At 24.8% G+C, this 20,040-nt stretch overlaps 1 protein-coding gene across 1 annotated transcript in view; it reads right to left on the bottom strand.

The window, feature by feature from the left end:
- Positions 1–20,033, bottom strand: part of LOC117178458 (tectonin beta-propeller repeat-containing protein) — a 54,370-nt gene extending 34,337 nt beyond the window's left edge. Inside the window, exons 1-10 of the mRNA XM_033369885.1 lie at positions 19,552–20,033; positions 16,897–17,161; positions 16,583–16,765; positions 13,839–13,991; positions 13,607–13,699; positions 9,278–9,458; positions 8,982–9,202; positions 5,394–5,597; positions 1,584–1,768; positions 1,363–1,495 (exon numbers count right to left, since the gene is read on the bottom strand). Coding sequence (XP_033225776.1) covers positions 1,363–1,495; positions 1,584–1,768; positions 5,394–5,597; positions 8,982–9,202; positions 9,278–9,458; positions 13,607–13,699; positions 13,839–13,991; positions 16,583–16,765; positions 16,897–17,121 — 1,578 coding nt within the window. The 5' untranslated portion in view covers positions 17,122–17,161; positions 19,552–20,033. The remainder of the gene's footprint in view (positions 1–1,362; positions 1,496–1,583; positions 1,769–5,393; positions 5,598–8,981; positions 9,203–9,277; positions 9,459–13,606; positions 13,700–13,838; positions 13,992–16,582; positions 16,766–16,896; positions 17,162–19,551) is intronic.
- Positions 20,034–20,040: the final 7 nt, after the last annotated feature.

Raw genomic sequence — 20,040 nt, 5'->3', positions numbered from 1 at the left:
ATAGTTGGAATTTATACCCAAAAATATGAATTTTTAACAAAAACAGTTAATTTTGAAAAAGGATGTTAAATTTCAATTCCAAACGTGAATTTTTCAAAATAGTTAAGATTATATATAAAATAGTTCAGATAAAATATGAACTTTTAAGGAAAAAGTTGACAACCAAAACCAAAAAAAGGAAACTTTCAAAAATAATAGTTACATTTTTTCACTAAATAAATGAATTTCTATAACTAAAATAATGAATATTCCACCAACAAAATTAATAGTTACATTTTAAGTTGGAAAAATTAATTTTTGCCAACAAAAAAATTAATCACAAATAAATAAATTTTCGAACAAAAATGGAATAGTTAAATGTTTCGGAAAAAATTAATTTTCAACAAAAAAAATATATTTCAACAATATATTAAAATATAGAACAAATTTTTTTTTAATCAAAATGATGAATTAGAAAACAAAAAGTGAATTTTGAAAAAAGTATTTCCACTTTTAATTAAGTAGTGGAATTTAAAAAAAGAAGGTAAATTTCCAAGGAAGAATGTATAAATGATATTCAACAAAAAAAATATTTTTATTTTAAACCAAAAACAGTTAAATTCAATAAAAAAAAAACGAATTTCTAACATAACATTTGAAAAGTCATCAGAAATGATGCATTTTTAAATGGAAAATTTGATTTTTCTACAAAAGAGTTGAATTTTGAACCATGAAAAATTTTTCAGTCAACAAAGAAGAAAACTGTTCCCCAAAATGTTGAATTTTTATTTTTTATGTCAAAAAGACGAGTTTTCTATAGAACAGTTCGATTTTCGAACCGAAAATATGAATTTTCAATCAGAAAGCTAACTTACAATCCAAAAATATGACTTTTCAGAATTAATTTTTAATACAATTGTTGAATTTTCAAGAAAATAATAACATTTTAAACCAATTAATTCAATTTTTTACCACAAATTGAATTCTAATTCAAAAATATTACAAAATAAGAAAATAATACGTTTTTAACATTTACTTGTTATTAACACATTTTCTTTTATCAATCTAATTTCAATGAAGGTTCCATGTTTATTTAATTACACAGCCACACAAAAAAAATCTTTTTGCGGGTCTGGAGGGCAGACCACGTTGACTATATGTTTTTGGGGTCGCTGAATCTGAAACCGAGGTCCAAAACTCCCCAGCACGTCAGGGTTCTGACATGACCTCAAAAAACTCATAACATTTTTTTGTCGATTCCGGGGATCAGACCACGTTTATTATATGTTTTTGGGGTCGCTGAATCCGAGGGGGTGGGCCGAAAAAAGCCTTGAACAGTATTAAATTCCTTGACCTGTAGCATGTAATTTATTCTATGCAAACCTTGATAGTACTGCCCATTCCTTTTCCGGAAACGACAATTGACTCGCCGCCTTTAGCCAAAGACTCGTTCGATATTGCAATATTTGCTACACTCGCTTGCGTTAAATCCTTCGCGTCTATCGAACCTGCAGACCTAAATTTCAAGAATTTAAAAAAAAATTCCTTTCAAAATTCTGGTTGAAATAAAAAATCAAATATCTAAAAAGAGTTCAAATATTTACCGTTTGCTCTCTTCATTTCGGTACATTTCTTGAAAAGAAGATTGCTTTAATTCTAAATTTGTGGGATTGACATTGTTCGATTTTTGCCACATTTTCAAAGATGAAGCATTCGGAGCGGATCTTGATTGTTCTTCCCAGTCTCTCATTAATGCGGAAGTGTCGCTCGTACTCAAAGGACGATTTTGCTACAATTCATAATTACTTCAACTTTTTTATTTTTATTTCTAATTCATTAAACTAGGGTCACACTGCAGACTGGGCCGGATCAAATAAAGTGACAAAATTTACGATTTTAGCTTTATGAATTTTTAACTTTAAAAAAATCCTGAGATAAACTTATTATTGCCCAGAGTTATTGCATCTGCACGCACTATTGAACCAGAACTGATTCACAATTGTCTTTAAAGAGAGTTTTAAACTTCAAGCTTTATCAAGCATACATAATAGGTATTGTTAATATCAATTTTTATGAACAAAAGTCGCAAATTGCCGTTTCACCATAGAGATAAAAAACTTTGTAAAAAAAAACTTTTCATCAAATCGGTTCTCCAGTAGAAAATTTACTTTCATTTATTCTGAAAATTATTTCATTTATTCTGAAAATATTCTCAAAACATCGTACACAAAAGGTCTATTTCCAATACTATTCCTATACAAAAAATTTTTTTTAAAATTAGAAATAATATTTCATAATTAATAATTTTAAATGAAAAATTGAAAAAAAATTGAACAATTTTTAATTCAAATCGTTCCAAATCAAACATTTTTAGATTAAGTCGTACCATTATTTCGAATGGAATGAAAGGGAATTGAACTTGCATGATTTCCAAATGGATGCATATAAAAATGAATAATTTTAAATTAGAAGTGTTTGAAATTGAAAAGCTTTTTATCGAAAGCTCTCACGATATCATTTCTATCATTTATAATTCAAATCGTTCAAAATTGAATAATTTTATTTTGAATTAAAGAATCTCGAAACTGAATAAATTCAGATTGAAATTTGGAAAAGACGAATAATTTAAAGCATTAAAAATGTAATATTTTCAGATTACAATTTTGAAAATTGAATCGTTTAAAACTAAAAGGAATTAAAATAGTATTATTTCTAATTAAAAGCATTCAAAATGAAATAATTTCAAATTAATAACATGTGAATTCAAATCATTTTCAATCCATAACAATCCCAATTTGACAATTTGAAATTGCAAACTAAATGTTTCGAAATCCAAACATCGGAAATTCTAGAATTTTAGATTGCTATCACTCAAAAAAATTATTAATGAATATTAAAATTTATTAGACAGTTTTTTCTAAGATATAAAAATAAATTCATCACCATGTACACCGTTCAAAATGAAAAAAATTTCAGGTAGTGTAATGTTCGCCTTTTTTAATTTTACATAATAATACAATTTTTAACTGTTTAATTTTCAAAATTTCATTTATAATTATCATTCATTCTGGAAATTTTTAAGTTTTAAATTATTATTATTTTCTAAATCTTTTACTAAATATCGGACAATTTAAAAATATTACATTGAAAATGCAAAAAAAAAATTAACTATCAATGCCTTGTTCCAAAATTTTGTATTGTTTTTCAATTTGATATCAGAGAGAACCGATATCTTACGATTTCGAAGAATTTGAAAAGCCAGGTAATTGTGTAAGTTTTAAATTGAAATCGAACAATTTAGAATATATAAATCTAAAATTACTCAATTTTAAGCTGACTATCAGGAAATTTTTTAATTTTGAAAGATTTAATAAACGACTTGTCCTGAAACTTTTAAAATTTAAGCTTGAAACTACAGCATTGTGAAATTTTTAATATTAAACCTCCAAAATATAAAAAGCTTAAAACTAATTTCTGTTTTAAAGTTAAGCTTGTAAAGCACAAAATATATCCTAAGACCTCAAAAATGAAACTGTTATAGAATTTAAAACTATAAATTCAAATTGAAATAATAGAAATTATTAAACTAATAGATATATTAGCAATAAGTACGCATATAGTAACAAAACCAGTCTACTTTGTGCAAAAATATTTCAATTTATGTTTTTATTATTTTGCCTGGAATATATTTTGTGCATAAAATATATTGGACATAATATTTTTCTGTACAACTTTTTGAGAATTTTGTCAGAAAAAAGTAATTACATACTATTTATTTTAAAGCAAAGTATATTCTGTAAAGAAAAAATTTTCTGTAGGAACGGGTCATGACTTAAATCAAATATTTATCATTAGATTTAAAAACATTGAAATTTTAAATCGTCTTCATCTCGCTTAATATTATTTTTATACTTATTTTAGGAAAAAAGCTTTTATGTTAAGGATCGTCCATAAACTAAGTTACTAAGAATGTTTTTGGTAGAAAATTCTTTTTTAATTGAAAATTCAACTTTTTGGTTCAGAATTCTTAAATGTTGTTAAAATTTCGTATTTTTTGTCATAAATAAATTTTTTTGTTTAAGAATTCATCTTTCTCAGTTGAAAATTCAACTTTTTGGTTGAGAATTCTTGAATGTTGTCAAAAATTCGTTTTGTTCGGTAGAAAATGAATCTTTTTATTTAAAAATTAATATTTCTGGTTGGAAATTTAACAACTAGGTTTCTGAGTTAAACTACACTTTTTAACATTTTTTTACATTCTTCATTTCTTGAAATTTCAACTTTTTGGTTGAGAATTCTTGAATATTGTCAAAAATCCACTTTTTTGGGTAGAAAATGAATCTTTTTATTTAAAAATTCTACTTTTTCGATAAAAATTTAACAACTAGATTTTAAAGTTTAACAATTCCTTAAAAATTATAAAAATTTCTTTCTTTCTCAAAAATTCAACTTTTTGGATGAGAATTCTGGAAATTTATTTATTTTATTTAAAAATTCATCTTTTTTAAATGAAAATTCAACTTTTTGGTTGAGAAATCTTGAATATTGTAAAAAATCCGTTTTTTCGGTAGAAAATGAATCTTTTTATTTAAAAAAATTTCTTTCTTTCTTAAAAATTCAACTTTTTAGATGAGCATTCTTGAAATTTATTTATTTTATTTAAAAATTCATCTTTTCTAGATGAAAGTTGAATTTTTTGGTTGAGAATACTTCAATTTTGTTAAAAATTCGTTTTTTTCGGAAGAACAATAATATTTTTGATTAGAAATTTAACAACTAGGTTTATAAGTTGAACTACACTTCTTAACCATTTTTTAAAATTCTTTACTTTTGTAATTTCAACATTTTGGTTGAAAATTCTTGGATTTTTATTAAAAATTCGTCTTTTTTTATGGCAAATTAATCATTTTGTTTAAAAATCCATATTCTTTGTTATACATTTAACAACTAGGTTTTAAAGTTGAACTACATTCTTAAAAAAAAAAACTTTTTTTCTGTTGACAATTCAAAATTTAGTTAAAAATTCATCTCTTTCATTCGAAATGGAACTGTTTAGTTGAAAATTCCTTTTTTTTTCGTTAAAAAATTACTTTTTTCAAAATGTCGTTTTTTTTTTTAATTTCAAAGTAATATTTTTTAATTTAAAAGCTTAGTTTTTCAATTTTTGGTCAGAACCTTTCTTAGTTTAAAAATTCGATAATACCCGGATTAACAGTCAAATAAAATTCAATTAGGCACATTTCAACACTTAATCTGAAAATCGCTACGTTACTTTCAGGGAGGGGGGGGGGGGGGCAACGGCTGTCAACGAATGGGGGGAGGTAAAAATATCCCAAAATTGGTAACATAATTTTTCGATGATCCTATTATTTTAAAATACTTCTCACAACAACAAATTTACGAGAATTACTTACCAAAGAACCAAAACTTGGATGCCTCTGTTGCTGAGGAGTGCCACACATACTGTGCCTATTACTCGAAGTAAGACTCGCATTACTACTCGCTCTGCTCAATTGAAGAGGCACATTAAGCATTTTCCATTTTTTTCCTGTTAATTCCGAACGTGTAATTCCACTGCGATAATACAAACAACGATCTTCAGCTCCAATCGCCCAGACCTTTGAAAATGCATTTAAAAAAATTGCTTACAATTTTTCAAGGATCAGAGCGCAAAAGGAACTAAAAAAGAGGGGAAAGTAGGGACAAGATTAGGCATTTATTTTTACATGTATAAAAGAAGAAACAATATTTTTATAAGAAATTTTATTGTTTTTCAATCATTTTAAATGATTCTTCAATTATTTCTGCCAGTAATCAAGAATATTTTATTTTATGAAAATTCGACCATTAATAATGAAATAATGTTATTTATAAATATAATTTAATATTTGTTTCAATGATTTGTCATTTTGTGCTAAATATATTTAATACTTTGAATGGAAATTTGAAACTACACGTTTCAATGTTTCTTAACTCAAATTAAAAATAGTTCTAGTTTGAGCACTGAAAATATTTTACATTTCAAGTTTAAGCTTTTGAAATGTAAACATTTAACATCTGAAGCTTAAAAAAATTTTAATTCCGATTTTTTAAATTTAAACGCTCAATAATTTACAAGCATTATATTAAAGCATTCAACCATTTGTAATTAAACAATTTTCAAATAAATTTCGTTCATTTGCAAAACTCTTAATCAATACCTTTTTAATTTTTGTAAACTGAACTCTTTTTAAATTAAAAGTTAAATTAGTTTTATTTTAAGTCGTTTTGAATTAATAATTGTTTAGTTGTTCACAATTCAACACTTTTACTTAAAAATTTTTAAAAATTGAATGGAACAATTAAAATTTTAACGTTCAAAGTTTGAATATGATTCATAATTGCACAATTTAATTAAGTTAATTAATTGAAAATTAAGTTCAGTTCTGGAAATAAGTGATAAATTTGTAATTATTGATTATCAAATTGATTTGTTATAAATAAAATAAATTCAATGTGAAACGTTTTTCATTTTTAATTGTTTAAGTCTTCAGAACTGCATTTTAAATTCTTCAAATTGAAAAAGTACGTTTATAAACGAAGTTTTAAAATGGCAAATTTTTATATAAAAATATTTTATAATTCCGCATTGTAAACTTAATGATTTCAAATCAATTGAAAAAATTAACAACTGAACGTAACATTCAACAAAAATTTGTATTCGAACTTATTTTTGTTGTATTATATCAAATGACATAAAATTTGCGATATTTCAAGTGATTAGATAGACTTTTCTTCCTCAAATTTGTTTTTAAAACAATTCCCGGTTTCCCGATCCAGTAGCCTCCCTGAAAATGTTTAATTCAGAGAAAATAAGTATATTTAGGTCTTAAAGTTATATTTAAATCATAAAAAATGAAAAATTTTCTTTATTTGTGAGCAAAATATCCACTTTTTTAACCTAATATGTATTTTAAAAGTTTTAAAAATTAACTTTAATGTTTACTTAAAATGTCTTTTCCCTATTTTCCTTTTTTTCTCATTTTCCACATAAATCCGATAGAAATCTCACCTTTTTTGTTAAAAATGTAATTCTCCGGTTAAAAATTAATCTATTTCGTTTGAAAATTAACTTGTTTAGTTAAATTTTGATTTAACTTTAAAAATTGAACTGTAAAATTTTCGTTTTGTTGGTTAAACCCGTTAAACTCAAATGTTTTTATTTTAAATTATAAAATCTTTGTTGTTGAATTATCAATTATTATATTTTTCGTTCAAAATTCATACATATTTATAGGTCGAAAATTCAACTACTTGGTTGAATTTTGAACTAATTTCTTAAAAATTAATTTTTTTGGTTGAATATTTATAATTTTAGTTTAAAATTCGTTTTTTTTTCTTAGTTAAAAATTAAATTTATAAACCGAAAATTTAAATATTTAAATAAAAAATAGTCTTTTTCCCTAGAGAATTTTACAATTTGGTTCGAAATTAAACTGTTTCGCCGAAAATTATTATTTTTTAATTGAAAATTAAATGTCTTGAATAAAAATTCAACTACTCCATGTTTGATTAAAAAATAATCTCTTTAGTTTAAAAATTAAAAAAATAAATTAAAAACAATTATAAACGAAAAAATATAAAGTAAAAATTACCAAATAAAGTTTTGACTAGTATCACATCCATTGTTCAAAATACTTAATTAAAAATTTATGTAATTTTTTGAAAATTCCTCTTTTATGGTAGAAAATTAATCTGCTCAGTTGAAAATCAATTTTTTGGTTAAAAATCAAGTATTTTGTTGAAAATTCGTCTTTTCTGGCAACAAGTTAATCTTCTTGGTCAAAAATTCAAATATTGGTTAAAAATGTATGTATTTTGTTCAGAATTCATCTGTTTTGGTAGAAGATGCATGTTTTTGATTTAAAATTCTAATTTCTGTTTAAAAATTAATCCGTTTTAGTTGATGACTCAAGTAGTTGGTTGAAAATTCGATTTCGTTTGTTAAACACGTTAAACCCAACTTTGTTTTTACTTGAATGATATACATTTTTTAAATATCAACTATTACATTTCTCAAAGATTACATTGAAAATTCAAATAATTAGTCGAAAATTAAGTTTTATGTTGAAAATTCAACAATTAGGCACAAAATTAAACTGTTTTGTCGAAAATTCATCAGTTTTTAAAATTTATTGTCTTCTTTCGAAAATTCGTCTGTTTAGAGAAAAATTAATATTCTTGGTTGAAAATTCAAGTAGTTGGTTAGAATTGTATGCATTTTGTTCAGAATTCATATGATTGGTAAAAAATCATTTTTTTCATTAGAAATGTAACAGTTTGGTTGAAAATTAATCTGTTTTAGTTGAGGATTCATGTATTTGTTTGAAAATTCGTTTTTGTTGCTTGAGCCCCGTTAAAGATTTTTTATTTAAGTATTAATCTTTATAGTTGAAATGTCAACTATTACATTTGTTGTTAAGAATACATGTTCTTAGGTTGAAAATTCAACTACATTGGTTGAAAGAAAAATAATTTCTTGAAAGTTAATTTTTCGGTCGAAAATTCATAATTTGAGAAAATTAATGTGGTGGAGGCCTTTTTATTTTCCGAGAAAGGCCTTCACTACATTAATATTTTAAGGTACCAGAAATAATTAAGATTCCTAATTTTAGTTAGAACTTTGATTTTTTTTATCTTAGTTAAAAATTAATTTTTTTTTTAAATGCAAATTTAACTATTTTGTTGAAAATTCAACTGATTGGTCAAAAATTAAAAATTTCAGAAAAAAAAACTAGGTAACTTATGTACGGCCCCTAATCGACCATTGAGGCAATTTTCCAGTTTTAGCGAAGAAGTTCAATATTTCTCAAGGATAAGTAAAGAAATAGTGATATTGGGGGACAATTGTGAGAAAATAGTTTCATATTTTTTTCGTTAATAGTAGAAACATAGTGTTATCGCTAAAAAAAATGTGTCAAGTAGTATAGTAGTCGAAATGAAAACTGTAATATCCAACTTACCTGATCATTCGGAGCAACGGATACCAAAGCCATTTTATTTGCCATTTCAACCCAACCGGTTCCAGTTGCGAGTTGTTCGCAAATTCCGCTCATCTCGCCTTTTATTCCTTTTCGGAACCAGACATTTCCATTTTGACTTACAGCCCATACAGCATCTAATCCAACACTTATTTGAATCAGACGATCATTCTGTGGTGGCTCCACTTCCGCCCATTCATCTCCTAAAATATAAAATATAATTTCAGATTTTTCGGGATATTAGAATTGGTTTAATAACTGTAATTTGAGATGTTTACCCATTGGATTTTCTCGCGTAATGCCGGTGCGAACAATGGCCTTGCCATTATGCAAAATTGCCCAAACTAATCCAGAAATACCGACACTGACTTGGCACACTTCGTTACCAGATTGCAATTTAATCGCACTCCATCTTAAACCTTCTGGCGATGTTGTACTCACTCCAACTCTAAACATTATCTAATTGAAGAAACAAAATTATAGTAAGGATTGACCAAAGCATGGTTGGTTACTTCAGAGATAACAGCACAAAAAGCGCTCAAAAAAGAGGAAATGGGATATTTTTTCAGGAAAAATGACTTTTTACTTATTTCTGTCATTAAAGAATATATTTTCTCAAATTTGATATATGTAATTAGGTCTTGGAGGAAAAATCCATCTTTTTGGTTAAAAATTTAACTTATTTTTTTGAAAAATTCAACTTTTTTATGAAAATTTTAACTATTTTGTTAAAAACTCGTATCTTTCGTTTAATTCAACTAGTTGAAATTTGACTTTTGTTAGAACATTTATCTTTTATGATAGAAAAGTCATTTTTTCGTTGAAAATGAACTTTGTTTGATTGAAAATTCAACTACTTGATAAAAATTCGTCTTTTGAGTTGAAAATTAATCTTGTTTGTTGATCCTTGTGTTTAAAAAGTCAACTATTTTGTTTGAAATTTTATTTTGCTTTCATTTAATTTAACTGGTTCAAAATTCGTCTTCTGGTAGAAAACTCATCTTTCTTGGTTAAAAGTACATCTTTTTGGTTTATAATTGAACTATTTTGTTAAAAATTAGTCATCTTTCAACTGTCTTTTAAAAATTCGTCTTTTTGTCTTAAAAATTTAACTATTTTTGGTTGAATTTTAATCTTATTTATTGGAAGATTGGACTATTTGCTTTAAAATGCATTTTTTTAGATTGAAAAATTAACCCTTTTGATAAAGTCGTCTTTTTTGGTCGAAAAATCAACAGTTTTGTTAAAAATTCGTCCTTTTTAATGGAAAATTCATCTTTTATGATAGAAAAGTCATCGTTTTTGGTTGAAAATTAATCTCTTTGGTAGAAAATTTTGAAATCTTACAAAGCTAAAATGTTTCATATTGAATCCAATATTGTATTCACATATTAGTTGAAAGATTTTATTCTCCCATTTTTCTCCTATTTTTGTTACATTTCTAGGGGAGGGACGGAGTGAGGGAGTCAAAAATACCACAAAATTAACTAAATATTTATAAAAAAAAAGAGTCTGTATAAAATACAAGTGCGCGTTTACGTACAATGATTTTTATTTTCTAATATTAAAAACAAAATATCTAAAAATCCATAATATCAATTTTCAAATATAAGGAGTTCTAGAAGTTTTTTTGAAACGAGTTAAATAATTTTATGAATAATGAAATCTAGTTAATGCGATATGATTGAAAAAAATTACTTTCGTAGTTTTATTATTTTATGGATAAAACGAATTTAAATAAAGACAAAAGGTTTTAATTTTGAAATATAAAGAAACGAGTTTTTGTTTATATTTTGGTCTCAAACAAAAGCTTACATTATTCTGTTAAAACCTGGTTTTTAAGATTTTTTGAAAATTTTAGAAAATCTAGAACTCATTAGTATATATTGTAATTCTTGTTTAAATTTTTGTATAGCGAAAAATTTCTTGGGGTTAGTTTTTTAATATATTTGAAGCATATATACTGAACGTTTCTGTCAGACTGCTTAATAAAAAAAAAAAGATTTTTGATACTTTTTGAAAAATTTCAAAATGCAATTGGGAATGGTGGACTGCCATTTCGCTACCTGGCGTCGGAAACTAAAGTTAGAAAGAGTAGATACAATTTGAAAGATGTAAATTATGTTTGCATAAAAGTGTTTTTACGATAGTTTTGTGAAATATAAAACAATGATTAAATACTAAAAATAAATCTTCATTAAAAACAAATAGTTATAGATTGAATTTCCAACTTATACGTAAAAAAATATATTTTTGTCAAATAGGCTTAAAAAACAACAACAATTATTTCACTATTTCGTATAAGTTTCAATGAACTTAAGTTTAAATAAACTTTAATTAATGTATGTAGCGATGAAATTAAAAAAATGAACTTTAAAGCTAACAATTTTTCTATTGGAATTAATAAAAACTGAGCTGCAAATGAAAGCACTCAAAGTAGAACTCTCAAATTTCAAACTTTTAAAATTGAAGTTTAAAAGTTCTTAAATTCAGTACTTTTATATTTAAATCTAATTCAAATGCATTTTTTAACGAAATGCATTTAAACTGCAAAATAAATTTTTTAACTTGTATAAATCGTAAAGTTCGAAGATTTAGATCCGGTTCTAAAAATATGAATCCACGTTAACTGTGTCAATGCTCTAAAGTCTAAATTGAAGAATCAATGAATTAATTAAAAAATTCAAAATTATATCATTTAAAGCAATTTTAAGCCAGAAACATTAAAAATTGAACGATTACATTTTTTTAATAAACTGAACACTTCTTATATTAAAAGTTAAATTATTTATACTTTAAATGGTTAAAAAATCGTGAAAATGCTTCCAAATATTATTCGAAATTCTTGAAACATCTGGATGTTGTTTACATTTTTTTCAAATATTTTATTATTTTTGAAATTATTTCAGATCTTTTAAACATCCTGTAAAATGAATCCAACTTTTCATGTATTTTTTTAATTCTGCTAAATTAATCAAATTTCCTTAAAATCTTCCACATTAATTTTTTTATAATTTTGTAAATCTTTATTAATCTTTTTAAATCATCACTCTAAGTTATCTTTTCAAAATAAAAATAATTTTCAATTTTCATACGAAATGTTTTTTAATCTTCTGAAGCCATTCAAAATTTTTAAAAAGCTTTTAAATTTTGTGTTTGAAATGTGCCGAAATCTATATTTTGTTTTAAATTAGGCTGTGAGCTATTTACACCGAAATTTCATTACTAACGGCCAGATTTTGTCGGTAAATTTAGACACTTTGTTCAAATGATTTCAAATCGTTACAAATTTTTAATTTAATTTGAATTTTTTCTAAACTTGTAAATATTGCTTCAACTTGATTTCTTTTTTAAATAATATGTATTCAATTGTTATTTAAACATCGAAGTTAAAAAATTTGACTTGAAAATTAAATTTTGTTTGAAATAGAAGAATTAAAATGTGACGTTCAAAATTTATTTTTTAATATTTAACTACAATTACTGATTTTAAATAAACAGTCATATAATTCTAAATATTAAGTAATTCTTATTTCTCTTAATTCAAATGCTTAAAATGAATGATTTAAAAATTGAATAGTTTAGACTAAAATAATATATGAAATTTAATAAAAGCTTTTAATTATGAATATATTATTTTAAAGTTATTTTAAAATTTTAAATAGATTATAAAGTTTCAATCGGGCATTTACATGTGTTTAAGTAATAAGCCTTTCCAATTGAAATAGTTTCCACAATTTTTAACGTTAGAAACTGGAAGCTCTGATTTCAAATAGTCTTTTAAAATTAATTATTATTCACTTTTCAAATCTTAAAGAACAGTTCAATTTTTCAAATCATTATTATCGTATATTCTATAAATTTGTAAAAATTCCAGTCAACAAATAAATTCACTGTCTTTTGAAAATCACAATAAATAGAACAATAAATGTTTTTTCTTTGTTTTTTAGAAAAATATTTCTGAAAAAAAAGATTTTTTTACTTTAGATAATGTAAATTTCATCTAAATCCCTTAGGTTCCGATAAAGACTTATTTTTAGTATTCAATAAATACTTTAAACTCCACAACAAAAATAGTTAAAACACTTTTATGTACAAATTAAAATGCATCTTTAAAATTATACATATTCTTTCTAGTTTGGATTTTTGTCACCAGGTGGTGTATCGCAGTTTCACCATTCCCAATAAATGTTTCAATTTTCAGCGAATTAAAGATTTTTTATATTAGGATCGTGAAATTAAATCGTTTAAGATTATTTTTTCAATTTTGTATAAAATACTATGTTTATTCATAAAATTTTCTAATTATGGGAATTTTCATTTTATATTATTCGATTTAAAACATTTTCAAAATAAAATATTAAATTTTCAGACTTCTGATTTGAAGTTCTACCTGCATTTCTTTATGTAAAAGAAAATCATCTACAGAAATCAATTAAAAATATGTAAAATTCTTTCATCAGTTTAGAACTCAAGAAAAAGGGAGACACCTTTTTATTTAGTTTTAATTAATAGAAAATCGGGGTTACTTTTCATTATTCCTAATTAGCCGGAGGGAAAATGAAAAGAATATGGGGACAATTGAATAAAAATATTTAATTCCTTACCCTTCCATGGGCTGTTACTGCCCAAACGACCAATTCTCCAGAATTTCCTCCTGGAATCTGATTTCCACCGATCGCAACATCTATGAAAGGTTCCTAAAAAATAGTTAATTTTTTATTAAAATTAAATATTCGATTAAAAAAATACTTTCAGCTTCTCAAACTTATACAAATCTTTTGAAAATTTTGAAATCTTGAAAACTTAAAATACGCAAATTATACAAATATGTAAAACCTTCGTAGCATCTTTGTGAAGAGGCGCAATAGCACACCAAGAGTTCATGGCGCTGTATCTTCGATATCGAACCCATTTTCGCCTTCTTACACAAGACTTCCAATTTTTCTTCGTACTATAAACGGCTGGGAAATCAATTGCGTAGGTCCAACCCTTTATATACAATACAAAGAGAAGATACTATAGTAATTTATTTCTGATTTAATACAGACTGCCATTTCAAAAATGGAGACTTCACACTCTTTCCCATATTACTCTCTGTAACCCTTTTTTTTAAAGAATTTCTCTTGTTTTCCCTCTTTTTCAACAAACCTCCCCCTTTTCTCGTTTTTTTCGCTTAAATGCGACCCTAAATTAATAGAGTCCAATATAAAAATCCAAATATTTTTGACTATAAGTTAATTATTTATGGCTGAAAATTCTACTACTATATTTTTGGTTGAGAATGAATCTTGTTTGGTTACAGATTTTACTATTTGCTTGAAAACTTCATTCATTTTTTTTTAATTTCACCATTTTTTAAAAATTTAAATTCTTTGGTTGAACTCAACTATGTTTTATTTATATTAAAATATTTTTAGTTAAAATATAAACTATTGCATTTTTTGTTGACAATTATATATTTTTAATTAAACTAATTTGTTAAAGAATATTCTGTTGTTGTTGAAGATTTATCAGTTTAGTTGCAAATTCGTCCCTTCAGTTGAACATTTAACTATTTTCTTCGAAATTAGTGTAACTTTTCCATTTTTTAATGAAAATTGATATTTTTATCAAAAATTGATCTTTTGTAGTTGACAGTTCAACTATTTGGTGAAAAATTCATGTATTTAATCGAAAATTCGTGTTTTTAGCAGAAAATTAATTTTGTTGTTTAAAATGCATGTTTTTTGGTTAGGATTTTGGTAAACTATTCGGCAGTAAATTAACTCTTTTATTGATCTTTTGATTTAGAAATTCATCTTTTTTAGCGAAAATTTCAAGTTTTTTGTTGTAAAAAATGCAAATGTTTAGTTAAAAATCAATCTGTTTCGGTCAAAGATTTAAATATTTGGTTAAAAATTCAAATTTTTTTTTAATTCATCATTTCAGTCAAAAATTCATCTCTTCAGTTGAAAGTGTAACTATTTTGTTTAAAGTTCGTTTTTTTGTGAGAATTAATTTATTTCAACTGAAAGTGTAACTGTTCCATTTTTTAATAAAAATGCATATTTAAAAAAATTGAAAATTGATCTTTTCTAGTTGAAAATTCAAGTATTTGGTTAAAAATTCATGTATTTTATTTTTGAAAATTCCTTTTCATGGTAGAAAATTAATCTTTTTGGAAGAAAATTGAAGTATTTGGCCAAAAATGTATGTATTTCGTTAAAAATTCGTTTTGTTGCTGAGAGAAAACAAATATTCTAGGTTAAAAATTCCATCATTTGATTTAAAATATATGTGTTTTTATGAGAATTAATAATTTTTTTCTTATGAATCCTTGAAAATTTTAGAATTTGGCAGATAATTCAACTATTGGATTAAAAAATAACCATTTTATTGAAAATTCATATTTTCGGGTTGAAAATTCAATTGTTTTGTAGAAAAATCGTCTTTTTGGCTTATAAATTCATCTATTTGTTAGAAAATTATTGTGCTTTGTTGAAAATTCATTTTTATCGGTAAAAAATTTATCTTTTTGTTGAAAAATCATGTTTTTTAGTTGAAAATTAATTTTTTATCTAAAAATTAACTATTTCACTTTTTGCATGAAAATTTTAAACCTTCTTGTTTAAAAATTGATCTATTTTGTTAAAAATTCCTCGTTTTGACTAGAAAATTGATCTTTTATGTTAGAAATTCATCTTTTTGGTTAAGGATTCAACTATCTTTTTTAAAAATCTGTCTTTTTTGTTGAATTTTACTGTTAAAAATAAGTTTTTTAAAAATAAAAATTAATTTCTTATACTAGTTATTGGTTTTGTGATTTTGGTGTTCGTAAATGATGAAGAAGATTTAGGTCTCAATTTTCTTCGTCATTTATGAATCCTAAAGCCAGAAAACCAAAGACTGGTATTTTTACTCAGGGTCGCAAAAAGCCCCAAACAAATTAATTTCTTAAACTGAAAATTTAACCATTTAATTTTTAGTTGAAAATTTATATTTTTTAGTAAAAGAGTGAATTAGTTTATTCAAAGTTCATGTATTTTGTTATTTTGTTTTTTTGGTTGGAAATTCCGCTATTTGGTTTAAAATCAACTGCTTTTTGTAAATTTAATTATTTTGTTGAAAATTCAACTATTTTGTTAAAGTCATCATTTTCGGTCCAAAAATCAAATGTTTTATGGAACATTCGTCTTTTTAGATAGAAAATTAATCTTCTTTGGTAGAATATGAACTTTTTGGTTGAAAATTGAACTTTTCAGGTTGAAAATTAAACTGTAATCTAAAAAATTCGTCTTTTCGGTTTGAAAATTTATCTTGTTGCGTATAAAATCTTGTTTGAGTAAAATTTCAACTATTTTGTTGAAAACTCAATAGAAATTTTAAGCGTTTCATATGGAGTTCAATATTGTATCTGCATTAATTTTATTTACAAGATTATATTCCTCTACTTTCATGAAAAATTACTTTATTTCCCCAGGCTTGAGAGCATTTTTGAATGTGAAGTCTGAAATTGTTTAGGTTTATAAAAATTAATTTCTAAAACTATTTTTCCCAAAATTTACATTTTTAAATAAATAATGAACCCAATTTTTATTTACATCGTGATCCAAAGGCTGGCCATCCAAAGTTGTTTCAATATGCCAATCTCCTTCCCACTGCCAAGCCATGGAAGGAAGTTTGACTTTATCCCGACTACGATCAACCGTTCCATCCTGGTTTGAAAAATTAAACCGATCCGTAGGCAATAATCGGCTGCTAAAACCTTCCAAAGGCAACCAGCGCTGAAAAAGAAATAGACGATGTTTTAAATTGGATTAGATTTATTATCTCATTTTTCTGCTATCATTCTTCTACTCAGTTTTATTTTATATTATCATAGCTCTAATAAACTTGATAAAATTTTGAGGGCTACCTCATTTTCGTATGTTTCTTCCTTGATTCTTATGGGAAAATCTAATCCATGGACATGAACGTAAACTTGTCGATCTCCCCCGATAGCCCACATAAAATGTGGAACTGCTGATAATTGTTTAAACTCTAGGCCCAGGTACATAAATTCTCTCCACATGTTCCCACTTGTGGACAAACCAAAGACTCGTCCTTCATTGTTGATTGCGTACAAATATGTACTTGGCATTTTGAGATGGAGAGAATTTTTGATTCAATGCTACTTAAACCTGAAAAATAATTAAGGGAATTGTTTTCTTCAAGAAAATAAATTATAGGTGAAGTTATAATCTAATTATTAAATACTAGCAGTAATTGTACGCGCTCTCAGCGTGCATTCGCGTGTCTAAATTTTTATTTCCTAACATTATAAATATAAACAAATTAAACATTCATTACTGAACAATTTTTAATTATTGTGTTTAGAAACTTTTTTCATATATAATTAATAATTAATCATTTCGAATTGAAAGCATCTAAAATCAAACAATTTGATATTAGTTTAAATTTTGAAAGACTGTATATTTCAAGTGGAATCAAAAGGAAGGGAATTTGTATCATTTCTGAATAAAAGCGTTTAAAGTTAAAAGTATTTGAAATTGAAAATTTTTTAATAAGAAGCTCTCAAAATTGAACATTTTCAGACAAAAAGTTTGAAAATAGGACAAGAATTAATATATAATCATTTCATATTAGAATTTTGAAAATTAGATTATTTACAATTTATATGAATATAAATTGTATTTTTTCTAATTGAAAGCATTCAAAATTGATTAAATAAAAATTAAATTAAATGTTTCAACGTCGAAGCTTTTGAAATTCTCAAATTTTTAATTGTTATTACATATGAAGATGATAATTTTACATTCAAATTGATTTGAAAAATGTTTAGCCATCAAGAATTGTGATATTAGAACTTTTATAAATTAAACCATTTCGATTTTAATTGCAAAATGAAACTTATGAAATGGAAAAATTGAAAATTTAGCATTAGAGGTATTAATTTCAGATTATTAATTTTTATATATTCTGATTTTAAATGACACCATTTTTAACTTTTCAATTTCAAATCGTTCATTTTTAACGCTTTATTTAAAATTATTATTCATTCTTGAGATATTCTAATAAAATACTTTGCAATTTTAAATGATTAATTTTCTTAAATCTTCAACTGAAAAATAGGACAATTTTAGGAGATGACATTGGAAATTAAAAATTAAAAAAAAGAATGCAAAACAAGATTGCAATATACGATTTCATTTTTTATATTTTCACAATTTTAGGCCTTTTAAGTCAAAATGGTTTTCTTCTTGAGTTGAGTTTAAAATGATTAACATTTTCGAATATTTTGAAATAAAAAATAATTTAATTTTCAATGCCGAGTTCTAAAACCTTCTCATTTTTAAGACTTAAAATTAAGAAATGGTTGTCTTAATTTTTTATTGTTTCAAATTTATTCTTGAGGCATTTAATCCAAAAATGTTTCATTACAAAATTCTTTAAATTGAAAACTGTGCAACTATAAAATCTTAATTTGATTTACACGATTTCGAAGAATTTTAAAAACCAAACAATTTTATGCGATTAAAATTGATATTAAACAATACAATTTTCAAAATTTGAGTCTGAAATTTTTTAATTTTGAGAACTCTTGATTCAAAATATTTCAATTTTAAATTATTCAATTTTTAACACTTTTATTTGAAAAAGGTAAAAGTTCAATTCCTTTTCACTCCATTCGAAAATTGTTTAAATTTTTTTAAACCTAATATTTAAAAATAATTTTAATAATGGATTTTTAAATTGTTTGTATTTTTAATATTAGGAAATAAAAATCTAGAGATCTTGAAGCGAAACGAAATTTTAAAAAATTTAGATTCGTTATATAACATTTAAAAGATCTCATTAAAGAGGAATTACAAATTAAAGACGATGAGGTAATAAAGCCATTTATGAAATTCACTGAAAATAGAATTTTTCAATTTTGAACCCTTTAAATTAGAAACGATACAATTTCAACTTGAATTTGAATTTCATACCTACCCCTTAAATTTCAAATTATTCAATTGTAAACGCTTTTGAGTAGAAATAATACAAGTTCGATTCCTTTTTATTCAATTTGAAATATTATTCTTTTTCAAAATTTTCCCTAATTTAAAATTGTTTGATTGGGAAGGTTTTTAATACAAAATCGTTCAATGTATATATTTTTAAACTGCAAATGCTGTCGATTCGGAATTATTAATAGTTATTTACAAAAAACTTAATTAAACATTTTAAAATTAATACAATAATTTTTAAATAACAAACATTAATTACAAAAAATCCCAAACAACAATTTTTGCTCGGAAAAGAGATATAACCTCAAAATTGAAAAATGCTCGCTCGAGAGACTGAAAGATAACACACGTAACTTATGAACGAAATGTCAATAAGCAAACCGAAAATTATTGATTTACGGTCGCCGAATTGCGGTGATAACTACCCTTTTATCAATTTTCCCTGGGGGTCACTGAAAATATTTATTCTAGGTCCGAATTTCATTTAACCTAGACACCGATTAAATTATATTATAACTGAAAAACTGAAGATATGGAATCTAGAATTGATCAATATTTACCTATATCAACAAAACGTTACTGGCTTCTAATATGAAATATTAACATCACTTTTTATAATCCCTGGCGCGAGATAAGTAAATATACTCGACACTTGAAAATAGAATCGATAAAATTAAGTTAAGCCATTTATTTTTGCTAACTAATTTATACAGTCTATACAATTTTCACTAATGAAAACACGCAATTCATGATTCTAGTTATTTATTGACGAAAAATGACGAAAAATATGGAAAAATCAAGTGATTTTCAAGAGAGGACAAGACTCTTTTTTAAACATATTTTTTAAACAAGTAACACAACTGCATAACATTCTTTTATCGTGCAAAGCTCTAATGATTCATAATTGCAGTCGGTCACTCTGTAATAAATATTTGTACGATTCAAAGCGAAAATGTACGGAAATTAGCGAAAATATACGTTCGGAGCAAGCCTGACAACCAACGTTGACACACACGCACACAAACGGAATGTCAAACACGGAAGACACG

The sequence above is a fragment of the Belonocnema kinseyi genome, chromosome 8 (assembly GCF_010883055.1).
Source record: "Belonocnema kinseyi isolate 2016_QV_RU_SX_M_011 chromosome 8, B_treatae_v1, whole genome shotgun sequence".
Classification (NCBI taxonomy): domain Eukaryota; kingdom Metazoa; phylum Arthropoda; class Insecta; order Hymenoptera; family Cynipidae; genus Belonocnema; species Belonocnema kinseyi.
Note: the sequence above shows the minus strand (reverse complement) of the source record. Positions and strands in the feature narration are given on the sequence as shown.